General features: G+C 37.9%; 1 protein-coding gene across 3 annotated transcripts in view; it reads right to left on the reverse strand.

The window, feature by feature from the left end:
• The window catches only part of disc1 (DISC1 scaffold protein), a 131,356-nt gene that overhangs the window by 63,590 nt on the left and 48,943 nt on the right, over positions 1 to 18,823 (reverse strand). For all 3 annotated transcript variants that reach the window (XR_009328724.1, XM_059024383.1, XM_059024384.1), the window contains exon 9: positions 15,105 to 15,293. Coding sequence is in view for 2 of the 3 variants with exons in the window: in XM_059024383.1 (XP_058880366.1) it covers positions 15,105 to 15,293 (189 nt within the window). In the remaining variant the exon portion in view is untranslated. The remainder of the gene's footprint in view (positions 1 to 15,104; positions 15,294 to 18,823) is intronic.

Genomic DNA, 18,823 nt, shown 5'->3' on the forward strand with positions numbered 1-18,823 from the left:
AGTTACAAATTAAATGTGTTCTTGTTCTTGTATACCTAGCTATATTAGTGGTAAATGGGTTGGAAAATATAGAATTCACAGAGTGTTAATATCTGCAAGTGAATAATGCACAGATTTTCCAAGTGAATAATGCACAGATTTTCCATTGTTTTAAGTGGCTGGCAGCTAGAAGCATACGTGTGGAAATAGCATTGGGAGTCTTATAAAATATTCATCCAAATGTAGATTTGTCAAGATAATAAAGACAAGGAAGAGAAATGGGACAATGTAATAGAATTTGAAAACTTACAATGATTAATGGCTGGTCAGCTGCAGATTGTATTGCAGTAGCACAAATACAGCCAGAAGCTAGATTCAGATCACATACAATTTGATTACCTTCATACAGAAAGCTTCCACTGAATGCTGAAAAGTATTAAAATCAAACTGGTATCTAATTCCTTAAAGACTGTATAGCATAGCAGGTTGAACCGTCAACGTTTTTTTTTCTTTTTCTCTTTTATAGGGTTACAGAACAGTAGACATCTACACAAGTAGAATTGAACAGACCATAATTATACTCTGCTTTACTGTTAATATAAAAGTCACAAAATCCAACTATGTTTTCCTAGTCATAACAAACCTCTGTTTTAAGTACAGGGGCATTTTCATTGAAAAGGTTGGTTTAGAGAAAACAGTTCATTAAGTCGATGATTGTGAAGAAACTGTTTTGAATGACTTTGTAGTTAAAGGGATTTTCCCACATGTGCCTCAAGTAATATTAAAACTGTAGTTATTGAAAATAAAGCATGCAGAAACTCAGTATGGTACGGGTCATGTCATGAATGGGATTTCTTTGTGATGTGTTATGGCATACAGCAGGCAAAAATGGCACTCAGATAAGATAGAATATCCTATAATATGAGATAATTATTACATAATAACTGTTATAAACTAGTCTGATTGCCTGATTTAAGCGGGGACCTGTTCTTGGCAACCAGTAACCTCTGAATGGATTTACTGAGATCATTGTTTTTTCAATACATACCCTAACCAGACACCCTGCAAAAGCCAACAATCTAACTTTGAAACTGAATCTTTTGAAACCACATTCTTCAAACTTAGTAACTCCTATTACATTTGAGAGACCACAAAACCCTTTAAGAACCACCAGCAATCTGCATGCAATTACTGCAACAGCTACTTTTGAATTCTCAAGTGACAATATAATGATTTATCAACATGGCTGCCCCCTATCTGTCACCTCTGTATTTTATCGCTGTATTGTTTGCACCCACACGCACACTTTTTTCAACAGGAAACCTACAATTTATCTGCTCTACTGACGAGGATGGGTTGCTTTTAAATTTAGTTGTCAAAGACACTATTAATTCTTAGCTGCATCTAATGGCTTTTCTTTTTCTTTGACATTCCCTCTAATAACTGTAATCTTTTTTTTACAGCTTTAAGTATAACAAGACCAGATCTATTGCACTCTGGTATAAGTCTGCTGCCGCATTTCATTGTAAAACACAAAACACAAACTTTTTTCTACATCATAATATTAACTGCATTTACATTTTGAGGTAGGCAGCATTCAATATGGGATATTCAATATATATATATATATATATATATATATATATATATATATATATATATATATATATATATACACACACACAGTACCAGTCAAAAGTTTGAGTACACTTGCTGGAAACTAGGTTTTTTTCATAATTGACAATGTTTTACATCGTATAAGTTTCTGTAAATACTTGAAAATGAAAACACATGTTACAATATACAAAACAAAACATAAGGAGTATCAAAGCAATGTTCAAGAAAATTGAAAATTGTCTCTAAATCTTGGATTCCTCAAAATAGCCACCCTTTGCCTCAATAACAGCCTCACAAACACGAGGCATTCGGTTAACAAGTTTCAGCAGGAAATCACCTGACATGTCTTCCCAGCTCTTCTGCAGCAATTCCCAGAGATGTAGGGCACTTGTGGGTAGCTTTGCTTTGACTCTTCTGTCCAGTTCGTCACATACAAGTTCTATGGGATTGAGGTCTGGAGACTGGGCAGGCTAGGTCATTAGATTGAGTTGTCCTTCACTTTCCTTCTTCGCCAGATAGTTCTTGCACAACTTTGAGATGTGTTTTGGGTCATTATCTTGCTGAAGAATGAAGGACTGCCCAACTAGCCGCAATCCTGGTGGAATGGCATGCCTCTGAATTATGATATGATAGCCATGCTGGTTGACCTTGCCATGGACTTGGTAAAGATCACCAACTCTGTCACCAGCAAAGCAACTCCAGACCACGACACTGCCTCCTCCATGCTTGACAGTGGGAACCACACGTGCAGAACTCATGCGCTCATCCTCACTGCGTCTTACAAATACTCGGCGGTTGGACCCAAATATTTCAAATTTTGACTCATCGGTCCATAAGACCTACTTCCACTCCTCAAACGTCCAGTTTCTGTGTTTTTTGGCCCAGGCAAGTCTCTTCCTCTTATTCTGCACTCTTAACAATGGTTTCTTTGCAGCAATTCTTCCAGTTAGGCCAGCTTCACACAATCTCCTCTGAACAGTTGAAACACCTGTACTTCTAGTAGCATTTAGCTGAGCTTGTATTTCAGGGGCAGTTAATCGCCGGTTTCGCAGACTTGTGACTCGAATGAACTTGTTCTCTGATTCTGAGGTCACCCTTGGCCTGCCTGACCTTGTTCGGTCCTCATGAGTGCCAGTTTCTTCAAATCTTTTGATGGTCTTGGCCACAGCAGTTACAGACACTTGCAAAGTTCTTGCGATTTGTTTTAAAGATTGACCTTCATTTCTGAAAGTAATTACAGTCTTTCTTCTTTGCTTAACTGAGCGTATTTTGCCATTTTCTTCTCCCTTACATTCAGGAATGACAAACTTGTGCCTATGCTACCTATATTTATAGTAATCATGGACCCTCACTTGTTAACAATAACTGGTGACAAAAGGTTAATTAGGTAACATGCTAGTTAACTCGGAGAACATCTAACAAAGGCACTTTTATACTTAGGCCAGTGTTCTAACACCGTGTTATACACATTTCAGACTTAACTGACTTGGGCTTCAGACTGAAATCCCCTTGCTTTGGGTGACCATTTCATTGAAATTGACAAGATTTACATTTTCATTTAAAAATAAAATTTTTGAATGCAATTCACTTATGATTATCAGCTTATATAAGTACACGTATCATATAATGAAATATTAAGTGTTTATACAGTTAAAAGCATAGATAATCATGAAAAACCTGGTTTCAAGCAGGTGTGCTCAAACTTTTGACTGATACTGTATATATATATATATATATATATATATACACACACACACACAAACACACATGCACACACACACATACAGTGCTACCCCTTGCCTTATAATGAATATTGGCATTTTTATTCACAAGACGATTCACAATGCCCACAAGCCGAATTAATATTGTAGTGTACAGTGGAAAATAAAGGAAGGAGACATGCACAATTTGCAGGTGCTCGAATCCATGGTTTATTGGGACGATTATTCCTGTTAGCCTGGGCCACACCAAAAACAACAAACAAACAGTCTTGCACTCTCTCAGCACAATCAGCTCAATCTTATCAAGAAAACCTTAGTTTTTCTTTGTCTTTTAGCCATCCATGCAATGTAGAGTCTGCAACATTTATATATTTTGAAACTGCTGCTTGAGTTTCACCTTTTCTTACTCTGTCCACCGCATCGAGTTTCATTTTAACAGAGAAAGATTTTCATTTTTTTGCTGTCTGCCATGCAGAGAGAGAGAGAGAGAGAGAGAGAGAGAGAGAGAGATGGGGCTAACAGAGTTGAAAGATAACATCATCACAATTTGAATGGAAAGAGGAATGCACTTGTCTCCAGACAAGTATTCTTTAAGCCAGGTAAAGGCATAATAACTCAACATTGGAGTAACAGAACACAGAACCACCCAGAATGATGGCAAAAAACATAAAATAGTAAGAGAAATAAAAAAAGCAATTAAGCTATTTACTGCTTAAGATTATAAAATTCTTGAATCTAGATTCTTCTGTATTTCATTACTGAGGTAATAACTAAGCCTGTAAATGTTCTCCTGATGACTGTGCTGTTTAAATAAACTGTCAAATAAGCCTAAAATGTCAAAGAAAAAACACAGATATAATATGACGAATTTGACAATAAGTATTGAGATGCAGTATGCCAGGTTCAGTTTAAAATCAAAGAAACTCTTCCAACCTTAACTTTGTCTTGCTGCAGCAGCATCCCCTAGTGGATGTTCCTCTCATTCTGGCTATCTGGACATTCAAGGCATCAAATTATGAACCACAATATAAAAACCAAGCAGTGTCAAAGATATGTTCCAGCAACTGTTTACGTAAGGTATGTGCATTGTTTTATTTATTTATTTTTTTACATTTTGACCACTTTTTAAAACTTTTAAAATGCATTCCCTGCCTCAAGATGGCTTCCCATGTACCCACATGGACCTCTCAGAACTACATTTCCCAACATCCTCCTGCTCATATATGTAACTGAGATGGATTTACCATATGGGAACATATAACACAATAAAATAAAAAAGGTCCTTATGTACCCTTTAAGTAATATTACAGACATGGTCAATTTTCTTTGGCTTTCACTTTTAATATACACTTTTTTATATACATAACATCCATTGTAAGGAAGATGCAACCCTTTAGGACCCCACTTGTATTATAAAGCTGTGTTGGGGCTTGACATTGATATTTCTGAAAAATAATACCTTGAGATTGTTCCACATTGGTAATTATCTAACAAGATCTGGACTGGAGTTAACTGGAGATTTGCACAAAGTCCTAAACTGGGAAATGTCTGGGTGGCTAAAATGCCAATATCAAATAATTGGTCATGCCACAGTGTGTGTCCGTAATTAAAAAGAGATTTTCTCCACCTTTTGAAATTGCCATTTTTTAAATGTCACATGACATTCTGTAAGCTTGTGACTATTCTAAGTTCAGGACCAGAACTAAGCTTTAATGCATTTTCCGTTTGTACTGCTTTTTGTATCAAGACATAAAAACATATTCTGTACATTATGAAACACACATTTAAACCATTTATAAGAAAATACTACAATAAAAAAAGATGATATTTCAAAAAGCAAAACCCTGGTTCTATTATGTTTTATTCATCGGTTGCATCCCAGATGGCACCTATTGCCAGCAGGAGTTTGTATTGCTTGGTGTCATTGGGGAAACACATCATTAGCTGTAAAACACCCATACGCTGTAAAGTCATTCCTCTGTCTAATCTAACTCAGGAGAGGTCTCGAGTGAGAATAGGTTAATCCACTGCCTTTACCACTGTGTACCACGCTGGTGCCAGACCACAAAGAATGAAGACACTAATTCCGGGACAGGGGCAAGAATGTAAACACTGCAACCACGCTTCAGGATAGTTGGAGTTTCCCAAAGCTGTTCCAGAAAAATGTGAGATTTGGCTCATTAATTTTACTTGCACCTTGGGTTTCTATTTACTGTCTGGCACAGCAATACACTGTTTTGGGCAGATATGGACAAACAAATTCAGTGGAATGACCCTGCAGTAAGTAAACCATCCTCCTTTACAACTATTATTATTTATTTCTTAGGCAACACCCTTATTATTATTTATTTCTTAGGCAACGCCCTTATTATTATTTATTTCTTAGCAGACACCCTTATCCAGGGCGACTTACAATTGTTACAAGATATCACATTATTTTTACATACAATTACCCATTTATACAGTTGCAGCAGCAGTGTCCCCCATCTGGGATTGAACCCACAACCTGCTGGTCAAGAGTCCAAAGCCCTAACCACTACTCCACACTGCTAATTACAACTACTTCCGCTCTCTTGTACTTTACTCTTATAGGTGTCTTGTATTTTACTCTCATAAGTATCCGCATTCACGTTTTTTATAATTGCTCATTTGAAATCGTTCTCATCCATTTATTGTACTTACTATGTGTTTTTAATAGACTTTACTCGTATAAGCAAATATTTTTACCATACATTAACTGCTTAGTTGACATCGCTCTTAAATGTAATTACTTACTGTATTCTTTATTTTGCTCATTTGAATTTGAGCTTATTTTCTACTGATTTTACTGTACTTTATAACTGCTCGTATCTGTAATGTGATACTGTATAATGTGATATTTTGTAATGTGATACTTTGAACTGTGATATTTTGTAACAATTGTAAGTCGACCTGGATAAGGGCATCTGCTAAGAAATAAATAACAACAACTATTAGTGGTGCATGACTGGAAAACAGAACAGACGAGGGGCAGCAGTGCCCTGCTCACATGCCGAACCTCCCAGCTCTTGGCTTGTCAGTTCATTGCTGCTCACTCCAGAGATAATTCGCCTGTAAGTGAAAGTTGACCTTTTTTAAGTGAAGGATGGGCTACAAAACTAAAACAGTAGCTGGTTATGTCAAAGATCATTATTTTCTAGTAGAAGTCACCAAAGGAAAGACCAAATGTATGTGTGAGATGTAAAGGTTCATGGTATCCTATCATTTTCTGTGTGATCAGTAGCCGTAAAAAAGGAACAAGAAAATGTTCTGCATGCAACGATGCATTACTGCACCTTCTGCAGTAGGCTGGAGCTGGTGTAGTTTTTTTTATTATTATTTTTCGTGACCTTTTATGGACAGAATCATTTAACATTGATACTGTAAGACAAAAAGGGCTTTGTATAGAAAGCTGCAAATACTGTGCCTTTAAACATTTGTCAATAAGAATGGAAAATGTGTAGTTACATCAGATCACACATTGCATAAACCACAATGATTTTTATTACATGAGAGTAGCTGTTATTCTCTTCATGCTAATATTGGACTTGGCTTTCACCACAATAAAATTAGGCAGTAGTGGTGGGGACCAACCAATAGCTTTTCTGCAAGATCTACACACAATGAAGTAAGAGATGAGCCAATTCGCGGCCTCCCTGGCAATCAGCACACACAACAGCGGCAATACTGGCTCTGAGGATCAACCAAAGTGCGGCCTCCCTAGCGCTTGGCAACCATCCTTTATGGGCTAGCCGGTGATGAACACAAACGACATCTCCCCTACCAACACATTCAGGTTTTGCGGTTATGGAGAACATCATATGTGGATCAGATCAGGAAGATGATCCTCCTCTGCTCCATTGTCCACAGATCTCCTCAGTCAATCTTATGCTGTTCCACATTCTCTAATCCCATTCAATTCTCCCTGCTCAGCCTGGGACACCACCTCATCCTCTCTTTTTGTTTTTGGACTTCTGTAACTACCAACTGCCTCCTTTCAGCAGGAGCTGCTATGTGCCTCTTTGGGGAACGAACTGAGACCAAGGCCTCCTCTTCCCTGTTGTACTTGTCCAATTTGCCCCATGATATTACTGATACGAAGGGCAGCCTTTGCTGCCTACTTTTTCCCAGTTCTCATTACAAGTGCTACTTCGATTCCATCAGTGTAATTTCCAGCCAAACCTTAACACACTTGAATTCCTCAGTTAGAGGTGAGCCTGGCAGCTGCAGTTTCCCCTTACTGCAGAGTACTACCCTGCTAAGGCATTGTGGAACTCCCAGCCATTTCCTAATGTATGAACTAATCAAGGCATCCAGTCTCTCTACTGTTGATATGGAAACCTCATACACAGTAAGCAGCCACAGCAACCAAACTGAAAGCACTAGACTTTAGGCTTGCCCGGTAGTGCACTACTATCGATCCCTTTCAGCCCTTGCACTGCCTTCTGTCTCACCTCTCCCATCATACCACCTCCTGAGACTTTACAGGCTTTTCTGACACTGTTGAATTGGCCTCACCACCAATACAACTTATCCACTACTTTGCCTTTGATGATGCAGATGCTCCTTGACTTGGCAGTCTTGAACTGCATACGTGCCCATCCGATGTTATCTACTAGTTTGCCAAGTAACCAAGTGGCTCAGGCTACTGTTATAGTCATGGTGGTCATGTCGTCCATGTATGCTGTAAGTGGTAGCAGCCACATGCCACAAGCCACACGCCATTCTCCTCCTATTACCCATTTAGAGGCCCTAATAATGACTTACATTGCCATGGTGAAGGCCAGTGGAGAAATGGTACAACCTGCCATAATTTCGACTTCGATAAACTGCCAAGTTGTGGTAAACTGGAGTTGAAAAACAGAACTGTAGGTCCCCGAAGTAGGCTTTCACTAACCCCGGGTATGCTGAAGAACTGAAATGCAGCTCAGATTATGTGGCACTGAACCATATGAATTATCTAAATCCAGGAATTTTACATGGAGCTCCTTTATCTCCATTTTTGCAACCTGAATCTGTTGCCAGATCACACTGACATGCCCCAAGCATCCCAGAAAGCCTGGAACACCAGCTTTCTGTATGGAGGTGCTGATCATGCAGTTCTTCAATAGATAAGTTGACAACCTTTGTGCCACAATGCTAAAGAATATCTTACACTTCACATTCAACAGGGAAATTGGTCAGAATTGGATCATGCTGGTGGATTATTTTTCTTTTGGGTTAAGATCCCCCCTGCTCTGTACAATGCCCTTGGGACTACCTGTTTTACCCATGCTACCTTTATCAACCTCCACAATATTCTTAGAACCCCAGGTGCATTCGTGTAAACTAGGTATGGTATACCATTGGGCCCAGGCAATGATGAAGACCTTGCTTACTTCATGGCTTGCTCAACTTCTTTCCAATTAGGAGCAGTCCTCCATCTGGTATTCAGCTGGACTAATAGAGGGACTCCACATAGGCTCCCCTCTTGTTGGATCAGTGTGCATCTCTTCAAGATATCTCTCCAACTCAGGCTTAGTTGCTGTAAGTATACCATTCTTTTTCTGGTGAATACGTTCTTCACAAGCTAGATCTTTGAAAAAAACTGGTTCTTGCACGCTCGTTTCTACAACGCTTTTCGTAGGCGATCCACTTTGCACAAAACTTCGTAAGCTTCTGCTTTAGATCATTTTGCAGAAGTCTGAAAGCCTCCTTCTGACATTCTTCAGCTCTCCTCCATTGCGTCCTCAGTTGCTTTCTTTCTCTAACCAGGCATTCCATCTCCAGCTGCTGTCTAGACTTCCTTGGAATCTTAGTTATTTGTTGTCTTCTATCTTCTACGCCAAACCTCTCACACCCATAAGCGTAGATAGTATCCCCAAACTTATCTAGCTTCTTTTCTATTGTTCCACTTAACTTCTCCAACAAAAAGCAGAGATTTGTGTTGACCGTGTGCCAAGACATTTTCTCAAAGCCTCTTAGCCACTTAACCCTCGCTTTGTGCCCATTAAGGTTTCTTTTTCTCCTAGGCTATTTCAGCTCACTAGGCTCACCAGGATCATTGGATCATTGGTCTCATCACTAGCTATACTATTAGAACAACTACATCAGTAACAGGGATGCTGAATCCTGCAAACAGTGGTGTACATCCTGTCTCTGGATTTCACTTGTCTGACTTGACTGGCTTTGTAAGTACTGATCAATGCTATGCCCTTGCCCCTTTTCCCGCATCTCTTTCTCCCTTGATGATTCTTCAGACCCATGACCATTGTCTCCTTGGTCCAGCCACAGGTACAAACTTGGAGTGCCACATCTTGTCCCAGAGCTCACACAGCAGATCTTGAGCTGCACCACTGGGTTGTCCATTGTAAAGTATTATTAAAAAAATTAAACGTGTGTGACAAGAAATATAAAACCGGAAAAAACAAGGTCATAAACCCTTTGTATCACTTGCAATATTATGATAATGGTTTGGAATTCTTCTGTTTTTTGTATTACTAATATTTATACTTGCTTGGGAAAGTGATACATTTAAATTAGTTTACATGGGGTTGCTATAGCAGCTCCTCAGGAGGTGCCTACATGTGTGTGTGAGAGTGTGTCAGTGTGGATTTTCAACTAGTTAAAATCAGTAGCACTGAAGGTGCAAGCTTTGTCTCCTGTGTGAGCTTAAATTAACAACACCTAGAACACGGTCCCTCAAAAGAATAATTTTTAACGTAGATAACGAGTATAATTTTTTTTTATTTTAATTTAGAACATTTCTAAAATGAACACATTGAGGGTTATGTATCAAGCGTTTGCGAAGACGTTTAAGGCCATAGTGCTGAGTATACGCCGGCCTCAAAATTGCCCTGTATGTATCATGACACGTTTGGGAAGTTAAGGCCGTGTTAGTACCGCCAAAATATGCTCCACCACTCATTATCCATGCATTTTAAGACATAATCCTTAATTATATGCATGGGCAAATTGTAGGTGGGACTCATTTGTAAATTAAGTCTGTGATATTAAAATGAAATTTATGAAGCAGCAGAACAGCCCTAAAAGGCTCCACAAATAGGTCAGATTTCAAATTGGTCTTATTTGGGTGCAAAGTCAGAAAGCAGCTGATAGGAAAGAGCATTATGACAGCAGTTATAACGTAGTTCTTACGACGGAGAGTGCAGGCTCCTAACCTTTCTGAACAACCCAGGAATGGAGGGACAGTACTGAGGATAATTATAGCTCGATACCGGCTATTTCATTATGCACAATTGTTTGTATTCGTTTTATAATAAACTTGGTTCATTAAATTATCCTTTTCATTATGTATATTTGGTTTTATCTGTCGTATACTAATAATATAATATAATATAAAGTCAAGATACTTAGTTAACATGGATCATTGCCTCTCCAAATTACCTACTGTGACAGAGCAAATTAATCCTAGTCAACAGTCTCCCTCCCGACCTGTGAGGGTGCTGTATAACAGGAACAGTGTACCCCGGACTGGATGGTTTGGCAGTTCATTCCAGGGTCAGTCGGAAGTCGACCATCCAGAATGGAGGGGGAGTCACAATACCAGAAGTCATTGCCATAATGCGGTAGGCGATGTGTCAGTCGTGGATTGGAGGATATGTGATTGCACTCACTACCGAAGGCGGCGTGACTGAAGGTATATCAGGGGATGTGGCCAAGCAATCTATTCCTTTGTTATGGTTACGGAAAAAGACCTGTAAAGGACGTACTGTTGTAAAAAGAAACTGTGAGTTTTTATGTTTTGTTTTGTCTCTCTGTTAAACTGTCATGTTTGTCATTTATATAAGGCTAAACCCTGGGAGGTGTAGCTAAACAGCCTGCAAACAAACCCGGACTACACTTCACCATTGTGCACGTTTAAACTTGTAATTCACCACTTACACTAATAGCACTCACTCTAGACTTGTGACCGTGTTTGTGTTTGTGTGTGTCTTGTTTGTGTGATTACTGTTATTATTTCGGGACTGAACCCCATGGTTTTGACTGGCTTTACACATCACTGTATATAGCCAGTATTGTTATTTTAAGCAAATAATAGCGCTTGTTTTTCACCATTTGTCACAAAGACGGCCGGAGTGGGTGGCGTCAGACCAGAAGCAGGAAATAAATAAACAAAAGAGTTGGAGTTTTGGTGAAGCTGAGCGCGTGATTGCGCTCAGCATTTAATAATTAACACAGAACAGAAAATAAAAGGGTTGAACAAACAGAAAACACAGGGCACGGCACTTTCGCCAAAATAAATAGACAAACAAAACGTACTACACAGACAAACACGGTGAGCAGATTTTAACTATTTACTTTTACAATTCCCTCCGTCTCCAATCCCGTTCTCCACTCACCGAACACACAACCACGAGTGAAAGAAAATGTGTCTATATATACTGTTGTGCTGGGATTCAATTACTAATTAACTATTCACTTGAATCCCAGCACGTGAATTAATTCTGTGCAACCCTGTGCTTACATATTACATTTAACCAGCACGTGAAGTGATTTGTGCCCTCCTCGTGCCTAAATACAAATCTACACTTTTTAAATACACGTGAAACACAGACCCGTTTATATCCCGTGTACCAATGACTATACACCAACATTAACACACGCACGCAACATACAACACATGATATGCACACAGGGGTGGGGCACATTGCCACACCATTGTATTGTTGTTGGATTGTTATTACTGAGCACTGCATCACCTCTACACCTGCGCACTGCAAACCACTTTGCCACACCTACCTATTGTTCAATTGGGGTAGCCCATTTGGAGGGGAGGCGCTGTTTTTCAGATTAGTCTGTTAATCTGTGCTACCGGTAGCCCATTTTGAGGGGGAGGCGCAGACTTTCATAACATTGGCACAGCACACGTACATGTGGCAGCTTACGTCATGCCTCATTAATTTTGGGCCAGTTAATACATTTGGGATGGTCAAGCTGCAATCATACAACGTGACCTACAAAGGTACCAGGATGCAGCATCTTATATACCTGTAGATAGTTATACTGCATGTATCCATAACATTTTTTTTTTTATTATTATAAAAAGGAGGGGGGTGGGGGTGCAATAATAATGTTAATAAAGAATACGAAAGGGAAAATAATTAAAGCACTGATGAGCACTTCTAAATATCCAATAAGTCAATACCTTTGACAACTGCACAGTAAACTTATTTAAAAACTGTGTCAACATAAAAAGATGGCGCTACCTTCAAATCAAGACCCAAGGTGCCCCATCGAGCTTTCATTGGATAAAAAATGCTGTATTTCATACTCCATTGTTTACTGAATATAAAGTCAGACTACAATGTCTATATTTTAAAAATAACAGTAGGTAGTGTATTTGCATAATATGTGCAGTTAGACTATAAATACCCTTCAGTCTGAAAGTAGCTTGCAATATATAGTCTACAGCAGATGCTAGATGCTAGACAGTATCTTCAAAGTTAAAGAAACAGTGATCCAAATGGAGACGACAAACAGCATGTCCCCCCTCCTACTGCCTCACTGCATACCCATAATGTTGACCTTATGTCACCTTGAAAACCTTTTCATACCCCCCTCCCCTGCTGGCTTCATTATAGACTCCCTGCTGAGGTCAAGCATATTTTAAACTCAGTCTTTATTTTTATGTCTTGAGAAAAACAAATCGGAAAAGTATATTGTGCAGTTCTCTATTAATGCTATAGAATAGTATAGAATAGGAATTTGCAATGAAATGTTTAGTCCCAATTTGACAAGTGGTTTTCAGATATATTAAATGTGAGACATACAAACCGATATGGACTCAGCTGACTCACTTTTGATTTTTAAAAGTATTCTTAATTGATGAATGCTTTGTGATAACTCTTATGAAAGGCGCTATATAAAAAACAATTGTATTGCCTCATATTAGGAATTATCTGTAAATCTACATTTAATAGATTAAAGCTTTGGTGTAAACTGTTTACTCTTTAAATAATATAAAAAAAAACATTTGCAATGAAAAATTGATTTAGTATTTATAGTCATCTATAAATATATTTTACTTTTATATACAGTACCGTATTTCTTCGAATTTAAGACAAGGCCTAAATTTTCCACCCTCAATTTGAGGAAAAAATAAAACATCAAATAAATATGCATTTATAAAGATACAACCTCAATTCTGCTATTGTATCATACAAAACTAACACTAAACAGTTTTGTTGTAGATTAACCATGGAGCTTGTTTATCGTGCTGTGTACTGTATAATACTTAAGATGTCGTCTCTGTCGTACACATACCACCACTCACTTACGGCATCACACATCCTGGCAACAGCAAGCACAACACAACACTCCATCAGGCAACATGTAACCCAGCAACCACAACAGCACTGAACTATGGTATTGCTTGGCATGTCAAAAAATATGGGGGTTTGATCAGCATTTCGGATCTGTCCAAGCTTTTACTGTTTGTTAGAAATGCTGAAATTGTAAACGTTTCTCTTGGAATTAGGTAGATATTTAAGGAACTGCTCACTGTTAAATGAAATGGCTTTGAAAAAAAATCAGCATTTTGAGCAATCAAAACAGGTATTGCTATAACTGTCTGGTGGGAGCAAAGATTCTTCTTGTGCTGTTTAATTTTTAAAATAGTTTTTTTAACTCATGAACTATGTAAGAAAAGATAGTTGTAGTAATAATGAAAACAGTTCACATACTTGGGGTTATTGTTAGATCCTACTATTTCATTTGAGTGCCACTTGAAAACATACATACGAAACACTGTAGAACTTATTTATATATATATATATATATATATATATATATATATATATATATATATATATATATATATATATATATATATTATGTACACACACACACAGTTATAGTCAAAAGTACATATACCAATGGAAATTTATAATTAAAATATTCATTTATAAATTTAAAATCTTTTGTAGCAAAAGTTTTGCTTTTGTGGATGAGGGGAAAAAAAAGTTACAAGAAATAGATTTCTACAGTTATTTATTTCAGCAATTGCTTCATCACTCCACAAAACCTTTGACCAGAACTCATATCCATCATCCAAATGCTGTTTTGCAAACTAAGCGATTGTCCTTGTGACGTTTTCCTAAGAGTGGCTTTTTCCTTGGCCTGCGACCATTGAGACCTTCACCATGCAATACTCAACCTGTGGTTGAAATGGAAACCCCAGTCCCACTTGCAGCCAATTCACTATGAATGTCTTTGCAGTCAATCTCAGATTGTTATTAACCTTCCTCACAATTCTTCTACTTGCTCTTGGTGAAAGAACCTTCTTTCTTCCAGACCGAGGGAGTGCTGTGTACTTCTTGATAATAGAAACAATAGTTGAAATTGGGATATTCAAATGCTTGTAAATCTTCTTGTATCCTTCTCCAGCTTTATGACAATAAATAATTTTCTGCCTAAGCTTTTTCCCCATATTGACTTATTGGTAATGACAGCAATCATCATATGCCTAACCCTTTTATATTCTCTAAGAGTGTTCACCTACAATCCAGCATTTTCTAGAATTAGGTTCTGCATTATCATATTGAAATTTCTAGCACCTTCTAGACAATACTATCATAGCATCAAAGGGTACGTATATTTCTGAATTGGCATTTTTGCAAAAAAAACTGCTGAAAAATAATTGTGGACATCTATTTCTTGTAATTTTTTTTTCTTCATCAATAAAAGCAAAACTTTTGCTACGTTTGAGAAATTATACATTTCCGTGTGTGTGTGTGTGTGTGTGTGTATGTATATATAGATGCTTACCAAACTGAGTCTCCTTGAGCTCCAGCTCTTGTTTCACCCTGATGTAGTCCTCTTTCGTCATGTCTAATGCTCGGTCGTTATCAGTGCTCAAAGCCTGCAGTTTCTTAATGAGCTCTTCCAGCCTGTCTTTCTCTGAGCTCAATGACCTAATTTCTTCCTTCAGGTCCTTTGCAGTGGAGAAATCATTTCCTGTGAAATGAAAGAAGATCACTTTCTATCAATGCTGGTGAAATTGGCTTGAAGATTTGGAAGAGATTATCTCTTGAATAGACTGGCACATCCAAAAGCAAAATAGTAAAAAGAAAAGGGGGGGGGGGGGGGGGGGGGGTATTATCAATGGTATTAATCCCAACACAACAGACCTCTCGTTAATGTGCGGGGAGGATTACAATATTCTATAAAAATGTAATGAATAATATTTCATTCCTTCTGTGATTTAAGTTGTCATTTTCCACCATTGTGTATTGTATGTAAAAGTAATATGATATATACATCGTGTACTTGCAACTTCAACTTACATAAAAAGAATACCACAATAAGTGTTCACAGTAATTTAACAGTTTACTTTACTATTAGACAGTTGACTGACGAAGAATTAGTGAAATCCCCTCATCGTAAATGCATGCAAATGTATGTTGTCACGTCACATGGTATGTGGTTCACTAGACCTGTATAAGCTATGTGAGAGTTGTGTGCTACCAAAGTATCTCTGTGACAGTGATAGTGGGTCCCTGTGCAATCAGCTATATATATATATATATATATATATATATATATATATATATATATATATATATATATATATATACATACAGTGCCTTGCAAAAGTATTCTGACCCCTGACCAATTCTCTCATATTACTGAATGACAAATGGTACATTGAAATTTCGTTCTGTTTGATATTTTATTTTAAAACACTGAAACTCAAAATCAATTATTGTAAGGTGACATTGGTTTTATGTTGGGAAATATTTTTAAGAAAAATAAAAAACTGAAATATCTTGCTTGCATAAGTATTCAACCCCCACACATTAATATTTGGTAGAGCCACCTTTCGCTGCAGTAACAGCTTTAAGTCTTTTGGGGTAAGTATGTACCAGCTTTGCACACAGTGTCGGAGTGATTTTGGCCCATTTTTCTTGGCAGATTTGCTCCAGGTTGTTCAGGTTGGTTGGACGACGCTTGTGGACCGCAATTTTCAAATAGTGCCACAGATTCTCAATGGGATTGAGATCAGGACTTTGACTGGGCCACTGTAGGACATTCACCTTTTTGTTCTTGAGCCACTCCAATGTTGCTTTGGCCTTGTGCTTGGGATCAAAGGTGAATTTCCTCCCAAGCTTCAGTTTTTTAGCCGACTGAAGCAGGTTCTCTTGCAGTATTTCCGTGTATTTTGCTCCATCCATTCTTCCTTCAATTTTAACAAGATGCCCAGTCCCTGCTGATGAAAAGCATCCCCACAGCATGATGCTGCCACCACCATACTTCACTGTAGGGATGGTGTTTCTTGAGGCATGGGCAGTGTTAGGTTTGCGCCACACATAGCGCTTTGAGTTTTGGCCAAAAAGTTCTATCTTGGTCTCATCTGACCACAAAACCTTTTCCCACATCGCAGCTGGGTCACTCTCATGCTTTCTGGCAAACTCCAGACGTGCTTTCAGGTGGTACTTTTTGAGTAACGGCTTCTTTCTTGCCACCCTCCCATACAGGCCAGTGTTATGCAGAACTCCTGATATGGTTGACTGGTGCACCATTACTCCACTCCCAGCCACTGAACTCTGTAGCTCCTTCAAAGTGATTGTTGGCCTCTCTGTGGCTTCTCTCACAAGTCTCCTTCTTGTTTGAGCGCTGAGTTTTGAGGGACGGCCTTTTCTTGGCAGTGCCTGGGTGCTGTGATGCAGCTTCCACTTTCTGATTATTAATCCAGCTGTGCTCACTGGGATATCCAAACATTTGGATATTATTTTGTACCCTTTCCATAATCTATGCATTTGTATTACTTTATCTCTAACTTCTGTAGAATGCTCTTTGGTCTTCATTTTCCTTCAGATTCACAGCCTGACCAATGATCCTTCAACAGTGGATCATTTATCCAGAAAATGTGACAGCAACTTTAATGGTTCACAGGTGGAGGCCAATGGTAAGGTAATTGTGTCCTCGTTAGGGCAATATCTTTCATCGGTGTAAACTGGGAGCTTCCACAGCACAGGGGTTGAATACTTATGCAAGCAAGATATTTCAGTTTTTTATTTTTCTTAAAAATATTTCCCAACATAAAACCAGTGTCACCTTACAATAACTGATTTTGAGTTTCAGTGTTTTAAAATAAAATATCAAACAGAATGAAATTTCAATGTACCATTTGTAATTCAGTAATATGAGAGAATTGGTCAGGGGGTCTGAATACTTTTGCAAGGCACTGTATATATCTATCTATATATATCTATATCTATAACATGCATAAAATGACAGACATGCAACAATGAATTCCATATTTTGACAAAAGTATCCAATAATATTCATGTGCTAAATCTCAGTGGATGTGTCCTAGAGTAATGGTATTTACCTGGAAATGCTTGTTAGAAATAATATCCATCATATTCAAATCTCAAAACTTTAGAATCTTTGGGAATTTTTGGGAATAATTATATTGTTATCAAATAACACACACGTTTCAGAATGTTCTGTTTAATGCAACATTTTACTAGCTTGTGCTATCACTGCTGGCAAAGGCTGCATGATTAAACTATTATTAGGTACTACTGTTCCTAGCTCCTATCTTATAAAAAACTAATTAACTCCACACTGATAGTCAAGTTTAAAAAAAGTGTTATCTAACATTTTAAACAATGAAGATAAAAAAACAAACCTCTAATTAATATAAAGCAAGAACAGTGAACATGTAACACTATTAAAAAAAAAAAACACAGTCTGTCAAATAGAGCCAAGCATGGGCCATTAAACATATCGCTTTGCATAAAATGCAGTCTGGGATATTTTATTTTTCAATGTAATTGCCTAATTCTTGATAAATTACACGAGTAATATATCATAATGATTTCAAATACATTTGAATACATGCATTATTTTTCAGTCAATTTCTTAGAACAGTCTGAAGGTGTATGCTTCTTTCCTTGCAGTATAGCCAACACAGACAAAATGAATTAGGCAGTCATAACAGCAATTGAAACATGAGGCCCTGTTCACAAAACCTAAAAGAACAGTTAAGGATTTTTTTGGTAAGGACTGTTTTTTAAAGAGTAAGCATCTTAACAGTTCCCTAAATCTTTGGACTTGCATTGAGCTTCTCTTGAGAATATGCCGGGACTGAACAACCTTCCGCATTCCATTCAAATCATGTGCCGATGTGACCTTTCAACCCCACCTACTGTCTGGGCAGAGTTGAAAGATCTTATTGGCACTTGAATAGGATGAGGATGGCTGTTCAGTGTCGGCACTTAGGACTCTCCAGACCAGCAAAGCAACTCAAACCCAGGTAAAGACAGATTTAGAAAACATTATAATAAATCAATATTGGTGCATCAGAACCATTTAGAATGATTGCACACTAAAATGACTTTCAAATCTACCTACTGTACTCCTAATTGAGATCAGGTTTGCAGTTAAAATGTCTTGACTATTTTTCAAAGCACTGTTTAATCTAAGGGCATCTTTATAAACACTTTTTTTTGTGAATAAGTCCCATGGTCACCATAAAT

The sequence above is a fragment of the Acipenser ruthenus genome, chromosome 5 (assembly GCF_902713425.1).
Source record: "Acipenser ruthenus chromosome 5, fAciRut3.2 maternal haplotype, whole genome shotgun sequence".
Taxonomy (NCBI): Eukaryota; Metazoa; Chordata; class Actinopteri; order Acipenseriformes; family Acipenseridae; genus Acipenser; species Acipenser ruthenus.